This window comes from Athene cunicularia, assembly GCF_003259725.1.
Source record: "Athene cunicularia isolate RWA chromosome 3 unlocalized genomic scaffold, athCun1 chr3_part1, whole genome shotgun sequence".
Lineage (NCBI taxonomy): Eukaryota > Metazoa > Chordata > Aves > Strigiformes > Strigidae > Athene > Athene cunicularia.
Genome location: NW_020799097.1, coordinates 15,519,145 through 15,528,138, shown reverse-complemented (window position 1 = coordinate 15,528,138; position 8,994 = coordinate 15,519,145). Strand labels below are relative to the sequence as shown.

Here is an 8,994-nt window from a genome sequence, read left to right as displayed (position 1 = left end):
ATGCATTAGGTCTTCCAAACATGCCTCAGCTTCCTTTTAAAGCAGTTAGATGCTGCTAAAACCTCATTCTCTAACCAGCTGCACACACTCCAACTTGGAGAGGACCCTGGAACAAATGCAGCAGGATAAGCAGATTCCACAACAAAGTCAGCTATCGGATCAGGTTGGCAAACGGTTCATTTCTTTAGTTCATGATAATGCTGTGTGGATACATGACTTCTTTTGCTTTTTGGCTGAAAGAAATTAAAAACACTATTTAGGTTTCAATTATCTCAGAATACAATCAAACAAACAAAAAGTCTACTAAAATTTAATGCCCAAAGCAAACACTATGATTTGAGGTGGAGTTTAATCTCTACTTTAGTTACACTACTGCAATCTTCAAAGTCAGAATAATTTTTCCAAATATAGAAATATTTCTTGCTCAAATATGCTACATGAAATCTTTGGGTTGTTGTATAGTTGCAACTATTTTAAAATAAATTATTTGCCAAATTCATTATGTATTTCCCAATACTGCAAGCAAGTAAGTTTGCCAAAAACCCTCTAAAAAAAGTAGATTCAGAGTTCATTAGCATTTACCAGGAAGATGAAGCAAGAGGCTAGAATTCATCTGGAGCTAATCCACACTATTCAAAAAGTCAGTCAAGAATTTCAGAGGAAATTTATACTTATACTCTTGTTTTCCTGCAAGGTCACAAATACTTGAGGAAGTGACTTCATACCACAAAAACCCAATAGGCTGACTGTAAAGACAAACACTGACATTCTGGACACTGTTTTGAAAAGTCTCACTTTGTACACTAATAAACCTTTAAAGTTGCTTAAAAACTACTTCTTATAGTTGCTTAATAACTTCTGCAGACTTTTGATGATCTCTGGATGCTTTTTTTTTTTTAAAAAATCTGAAAATAAGGATCTTTCAAAGCACAGATTCGTTGAAATAGCTTATTTTAAACAAACAAGCTCTGCCCCAAATAGAGTTCAAGGCCCCAGCAGTTGTCCCATTGGGTCTCTGCTCCCTTCCTGGTGAATATTCACAAGTCAGACTCGTTTCCAATGGAGACAGTAAACACACCAGGGAAACCAGCAGCTCTCAGATTTTGCTTCTGCTACATAACCACAACAAAAGTCCTCCTGATATATTCAGCAGCAATCTCCACAGCACCTTTTGCTACTAAACCAGACTTTATTGTTCTGAGGATTTTGAATAGAAGGTGGTCTCAGCTGCAAGCAGCAGTAATCACCTCATAAACTGAGAGTTTGCTGGTTACAGCTGGAGATTCAATGGTCTTCAGTAACAGTCATTTCTTACAAAATTGCTGTTACCATGAAAACTCCCTCAGCGTTCAAGCAAGGAGGCAACATAAAGCAGTAGGAAATGAGTGTTAAATAAGAGGGAAGTAAATGAGTGCTGAGCACTGCCTGTCAGTGCTGCCCTGCATGTCTGTTTTCTGAAAGCACTCCAAATCGGCAGCTAAAAAAATACATTAGGAGAGAAGGAACTTTGAAAGTGCAAACAACAGCAGGTTTAACTTTCCTAACAGTCATAATATAACTAACAATACTGGGGATACAGTAACTCTCAAAATGGACAAGTTGCGAAAGAGTTCTGGATTCAGGAGAAATACCTTGGTTAGGTCTTGGCAACCAGCAACCACACCTCTGGGGCAACCAGCCTCAGCTCCATCTCTGTCTCTTGGCAGCACCAGACCGAGATCTGTCTCTGCACAACTGGCTACTCAGGCCTGGGCAGATGAGCAGGCAGCACTGCAGCAGGACCAGGTACAACAGGATAAGATCTGGAGAGAGTCTGTGGAGGCTGAACAGAGGGGAAGAAAAATCTGGTAAGTCACTTGCTGCAGTTCATTCCTCTTCTCCTTGTCTTGACAATGGTACTGATGCTCCCTCAAAGTCTTAGGGCTTGACCCAAAGCCTACACTATCAAAAGAAATCTTCTTTGGTGGGGACTTTGCATCAGAACTTAACACTTTTCTTTCTAAGATTATATTATCTCTGTTTTCCTTCACTGGACAAAATCTATGTTAATATCTCCTGGAATGCTGAAAAGAGATGCAAAGAACTGCATGCTAAGTATCTTTTAGCTTTATAGAGACTTCTACAACTCAGATATAAATGTGCCAACCTTTATAATTTATTGCAGACACACTGATACTATCACCTCTTCTCCGACTCTTGGAAATGACTGTAATGGAAGCTGAACAGAGTGTTCTGCCAAAATATGATTTTGCATTCCCACTCTGTAAATCTGCTGAACATGCCCCATTGTTAGAGTGTTTCAGCAGCCTGAACTGCATACATAAAACCTAAGTTTTGACTGTGTATGCACCAGTGACCTGAAGGAACCTGACATTAAGATCCTCTCTGTCTCTGTCACATATCTTGAAGAAGTGTTTATGTTCATACTTCAGTACACAGCATGAGCATGCCTATTAGAAGACACTTGGTAAAAGTAAAATCAGATCCAGTTCCAACTGCGTACTAGCTAAGCTAAAGGAAAGGGAGAACATCACTCTCAGGATTTTTTAGAATGGGAGAAAAAAACATCTGAAAAGCCCTGTCCTCCTTATCCCTCTGGAGGACATACAAATCACAGCTCTGATTTCCCCAGAGACACATCTGCAGTCTTGTCTGGCTCCTTTTACCTGAAGGCAAGGCTGATGCCAGGACTCTGACTCATGCAAAGCCAGGGCCATGGTGGCAATGTTACTCTCCCCGTTGTGGACTCAGACTCTTCTCAAACAGGTCCAGTATGTTCCATACCCATTCTCTACTTAAAGCAGCAGGAGGGACTCTCTGTCTCTGCCTGCCTCCTGGGGTTCACAGTCATGGATATTGGTGCAAACTCACCTTCATGGGAAAGTAAGGTAACACATCACACAACTGATGCATGTCCTGCTCTCCAGTCTTAGCTACAAAGACAGAAACTCTTGTAAAAGGGTGAGACAGACATGTGAAGGACAGATGCCTAAAGATGGATTCATCAGATTACATCTGTACTGCTTGCAGAGAACTGTCCTTCAGCTCCACATTCCCATCCAAACACAATGATGGGGAAAGGCTGCTACATGTTGGTGCTCTGACCTGGAGTGGATGTAGGTAAATGTCTGAGACCCAAGCATTTCTCAGTAATTAGCACCATCCAGTAACACTCAAATCCGGTATGTTCAACTAGTGGCTGGCATAGCAAGATAAAAAATTTTAAGACCTCTATGCTGTGTTGGTACACTAAGACATCTAGTGATAAACACAACAATCATAAATTAGCTTTTATTTGAACTTAGGGCATATCTGCACTTATTGGAGGAAAGCAGCACAGAAATCCAATGCTCCTAACTCCACGTGGTACATGGCTGTGCTGTACTGATGAGCTCAACTCGGAAGGATGTACAACTTCAGCACTAGATCGATGAGGTTAGAGGCAGCACTGTACAGACACAGGTAACCAGCTCAGTCAAGCCAGGTGTCCCTTGAGCCCCGCTGCAAATACAGTTGTAGATAAATGTTTCCTCTCTTGACCTCACAGTACTTTTACAATTGCAGGTCAACTTTTGTTTTCTCCATTTCAGGCCAGAGAAAGCCAAGGACAGAAAATCAAAGGACTTGCCCTGTAGTCCCATACCACGTATAGAATAGAGCTGAAGAGCAAAACTCAGGTCTTCTGACTCAGTTTGCTCCTAGGACAGCTGCCTACCTGCACAAAAAACTCCCATAGGTTGCCTGCAGCAACTACAGCTCTGAGTATTCCTACCAGGGACTTCTGCTAGCAGAGTATCAGTCATTTAAAAAATAAGAAGCTGTGTTGCACTCAAGGTATGGGACAAAAGTTTGCTAAAGTGACTCAGGACTTTGCTAATTTATCTGAATTTGCACAAGGAATACACTGTGGACATGCTATCCTCATCCTCCTTTAGCAAAAATACCCCACTACTCCTCATGTAGTATAGGCTCTGTATGGGAATAAAGAAAATCTTGGGTGTCAATCACAGGAAAGACAGATTTCAGGACAAGGAGTTTGCAGGTGTAAGATCAAATTGAGCAGTTAAATAGGCATTCAAATATGACCAGCAGTAACTATTTTATTTAAAGACAGAAAATTTTACAGTGCATTTTTTGCTTCTATTCTAAGGCACCAGAACTGGAGTTTCCTAAAGGACTATGACCAAATGGTAAGTTTTGAACAAACATTCAACTGTAATCCAGGCTCTTTTTAGTTTTTGTCAACCTGAGCAAGGCTAATATTTCGAACTGAAGCATACTTAGGCATAAGCAGCAAATGCTTTAAGACTAAAATCTTTAGGAAAAATAAAAGAGAACTGAAGTGCCTTTCATCTGCTACCTATGACACAAAGAAATACAGTAGGTTCAATCTGTTTCAGTATTAACAACTCCACAGAAAGACAGGTGCTAGAAGAGCCAACTTCCTTGGAGAAAATCTGTAAGATAATGTCATCATGCTGAAATCCAAGCCACTTACTAAAAATGAAACCAAAAACCTTCCACATCACGACTATTCTAGAGCAGGCTAACTTCTGTCCCAGCTGACATTTTATGCAACACATTTGAAAATTATTAATTTCCCTGTGTTGTCCTATTCCCATGTAAGGCAAAAGGAAAAAATAATAATTTTATTTCTTCAACACTTTTATGTACATTCAGTATGACATTTTAAAATATATTTAAATTCTAATTTCAAAAGCAGAAGTGCTGATATTATAATAATCTTGGTAGCTTTTATTTTTGTAACAAGCAATGGATGCAATTCTGAAAACTTAGTAATGGTCTTTGTTTCATCCAGGGTAAGAAAAAGGAGCAGAAGCCACTGCCAAACTATATGCCTGTGTTCTCAAGTGAAGTTCCCAACTCCACCAACCAGACTATTGGTAGTCGAATGAATACTGAACTTGGCAGGGCTCTGGTAAACATGGATTACTTCTTCAGCAGTGGAGCACGAAAGAGGAAACTCGAGGGTGAACTCCAGCCTTCCTAGTGCTTCCATAAAAATATAACAGTAACAAAGCAAGTTGAATGGTTCTAGCCAAAAGACTCCACAGCATGTAAGAAAATTCCTCAGTCTTTTACTCAGAGAGATCAATACTACTGCCTAGCATGGATTTTCTTTCAAGAGCGTGTCCAACAATGCCGTAGAAAATAATCCTCTTCCTATTTGGGGTGACCAGGCCATATACAGAGAATTAGGACTACAGATCTCATCCATCTTCCCACGCAAGTCTACAGTAAGGTTGCCATTAACATCAGAAAGAGTAAGATTACAGCCCAAAGGCAATTTCTTCCTGATTTTTTATCTCCTGAAAATAAACAATTAATGGAGACCCACTCAAGTAAGTCCCAACATAAACAACATACTTTCAGTTTTGAAAGTCAGTACAATAAAATGCAGAAGCTTGTTGCATTTTTTGTAGTTAGTCAAGGATTCATCAGCCTCTGTCATCTGCATGTTTAAGCTTGCTCTAAAGAATAAAATTCAAAGCATGTGAGACATGTCCTGTGCTTTTTTCATCCCTCCCTGCTGAGGGAGGGCAGAGCAAATTTTTTTCACATTAGTTTTCGGTTTTGTTTCTTTAGATTTCCTGTTCTCAAAGTCCCTTCTCTTTTTTTTTTTTTTTTCCTGGTTTAGCTGATGGAAACTCACTGACAACAAGGCAGGCTTTCACTTCTTGCTCTGAGGGCGTGTTGGCTCAGCAACCTGTCTTACACTCTTAGGATCATCAACCTTGAATTTAACAGGTTCATAGTTCCTAAAATCAGCGGTTGCCCAGGGAAACCATCATCAAGCTAAATCAACAAAATACCAAAACCCTGTTCACTACTGCATCTTCATTACATATGACCTGTCACTCTGTAGGGAAAAAGCAGTAATCAGCAAAGCATGGAGAGTGTACATACAGTATCTGACTTTTGAACTGTATGTAGCTTCTGTAGGATCATGCTCAGTACTAGGCGGAGATCAGCAGAGAAGCCATTATCATTGCCTTGATACACCAGGCTGCAGTCTCTCACCAGACTAAGGTGGATGAGTGTATACTTATGCTTTGCAACTGTGACTATTTATGATTAGACTCCAGCAGCAGTAGGCAGTTCAAAAGCACAAGAGGTGGTATGGAACGGTGTGATCACCGTCAACATCCAAGTGGTCTGTGGAAAAAAAATCAAACCAAAGAAGAGCCAGATCCCACTCACTGAAGCCATGGCACGAGGCAGTTCACCTCCTGGCTTCCTTGACACAGCAAGAACTGGAGGATTAAGGCTTCCAAGATGACAGCTAAACTACCTAAAGAGGAAGACCACATCATGCAATCAGCCCAAGTGAGGAGGACTGATTCTACTCTGTGCAGACATAAACTGTGATAGACAACTGTGTTCAGACATACAAAATGGGTACCTACTCTTTAAGAAAGACATACTGTTCAGCTAAAATGCTTTCTGCTCTCTCCTGTGAGCAGAAAACTGTACCAGGAACTAGTTTGTCATCAAACATCTGAAACAGGGAGAGGAGAGAGCAGATCAAGCCTTTCCTTGTCCCTGTGTTTCCAGAGGTTCTTCCAAAAACTGCACAGGCCACTCACAGGTTACATATTTACTGATGACTGCATAGTACTGAAAGTCATTACACTTGCATGCTCTACTCTGGGACATCCTGAGCAGTGTCAACTCTTGCTATGGGTCACAAACTATACTAAGTGGCAGATGTCCAATGTCTTTCAGGCTCAAGCTCCTATTCATGTAAGAACATTTAATTTATAAAGCATGGGGATTATTTTTTTTTTTTTAGCAAGAAAACATACAGAGCTCTATGTTTCCTAACCTCCAGATGGCACTCGCTCCACATCAAGTAATCCACTGAAAAGGACACTAAGTTATAGCAAGGCAGTGTTACACAATTCTTTTTTCATTTCAAGGGACATTAAATAATTTCAGATTCCTGTGTCCAGATTCAGATTCTTTGCTGTGTCCAGAGAATCCCTCTCCCAGAGAATTCCCGCAAACTGAAGGGTATGGGAAAGAGGATGGTCTAAGCAGTGAACTATTTAATCCTTCCACTTCACTTAGCACTGGCATTGTTTTAGCTGAAGCACTTCTCCCAGTTTTGGACAAGACCTTCCATGTCTCACACTGAAGATGTGGGCCACTAAGCAGAGTCTAGAGAAGCAATGATGGTGACTGGAGTACAAGAAGATATGGCTTATGAGGAAAGATTGAAAAGACTGTTAGTTTAACCTGAAGAAGAAAAAGAAGTCTGGGAAAGGGACTTCAGTCTTTAGATACATGTATAGCTCTGGAACGAGAAAATGAGTCATCTGCACTTCATGTGAGGGGCAGACAATAGTAAAAATAACAGGCTTAAATTATATCAGGGAAGAATCATGTTAACTCTTTGGGAAGCTAGTGGTATGGCTAATACACCACTGGAATAGAATCCCTGAGGAATCTCCACCTTTGAAGGTTAAACACACACATCCATCAAGAATGATGTATTTAATAGGGTTTGTCTTTTAGTGTATAAATTGATCACCTGAAGAGCTTTTTATCAATTCTCTGATCTACACCAGAGTTGCTGGGATCAGAACACACTTTGCAAACATTTTTCAAACACATTCAAAGAGAAGTTTAAAAAAATCCTATTTCAATTACACCAGGTTTAAAAAGATTGCACCTCTAAAATACAGATTTATCACCTTTTTGATGGAAAATACATTTCTAATTATTCTAATTACTCATATAGAAAATGCTTTTCACTAAGTCTAGACATGCCTCTTTACACATTTGAGAGGCTTAACTAGTGCTCTCCTGACAGCCACCTAAGAACACATTCATGTCATTATGTCATGTGTATGAATGGCAATAACTAATTTTCTTTCAACAATTTCAGGAAGCTTTTATTAATGGAGTCCTGATTGTGCCCTTAATCAGATAAAGCATCTGTTGAGATGCCAGGCAGCTCCTGCAGCAGGTAGTTGCAGTGATTACATGTCTACAGCACAGTAAGACCCTTCTACGCAGCTGTACTTTGCACAGATCACTTCAGTCCAATAGATCACAACAGGAAATACTGTAGGTATACCTATGCAAGGATTTTTGGCTTAATCATTGAAGTGTGCAACCTTGGAAAATGTGTCTCTGTGCCTTGTGAGATCACAGCAACCCACAACTGTACTGCCTGTTCTGATGTGGAATTAAGCTAATGCCTTGACTTTCAGATTAAGCTAACTGAAATAACTCTAAAATACTGGTGGGCAACAACTGGTTAGGAATAGGCCTGCTCCCCCAAAAAACTCCAATTCATTCCTATTTCCTGTTTAAATCAGTAGTAACTCTTAAGCACTTAACATCTTTAAGGGAAAAGTGACTTTAGAGAACAAAAGTTTCCCATGCAGAACATATCTAATAATCCATGTGATATGGGAATATTGTGTAGAGCTGGACACCTTGCTTTGTTCAATTCTTACACCTTATTTGGAGATACAAATTATTTTATGCTGCTGCAGTTATCCCTCCTCTGGTACACAACAAAGTTAGTTTGGGTGTCACTACCATGTACAGCAACCTCTGGAAAAGACCCTTTGGGAGTATCCAAGGTCCTAATCAAAACTGCCTTAGCATCTGTGAGTAGAAGGCAGCAAACAGATTTCCTCTAGACACCATTTTCATCCCATGTTTAACAATCATTTTTCTTTTACCATAATGAACTTTGCCAACTAATAGTTATTTACATGAGCAGAGTCTCTTGAAAAGATTGATGAAATGGTAACTCCACGGAAATCTGTAAATAATCAAGTGGGAATTTAATTTATTAAAAAGATTGTGTAGATATTAAACTGCATTGTAATCTTCTCTAAAAGACTTATTATGTATCACTTGTGCTTCAGTTTTATAAGCTTTTTTCCTATTGCTGCCAGACTCAAACAAGAGATTATACATGTTTAGACAATTCCATTTTCTGTATTTCCATCA

At 39.8% G+C, this 8,994-nt stretch overlaps 1 protein-coding gene across 1 annotated transcript; it reads left to right on the top strand.

Moving 5' to 3' along the window:
• The first annotated feature begins 1,433 nt into the window (after window positions 1-1,433).
• C3H2orf50 (chromosome 3 C2orf50 homolog) lies at window positions 1,434-5,240 on the top strand. The gene is made up of 3 exons (XM_026844085.1): window positions 1,434-1,847; window positions 4,151-4,190; window positions 4,820-5,240. The coding sequence occupies exons 1-3, from the start codon at window positions 1,591-1,593 to the stop codon at window positions 5,009-5,011; spliced, it is 489 nt and encodes a 162-aa protein (XP_026699886.1). The 5' UTR covers window positions 1,434-1,590; the 3' UTR covers window positions 5,012-5,240.
• Window positions 5,241-8,994: the final 3,754 nt, after the last annotated feature.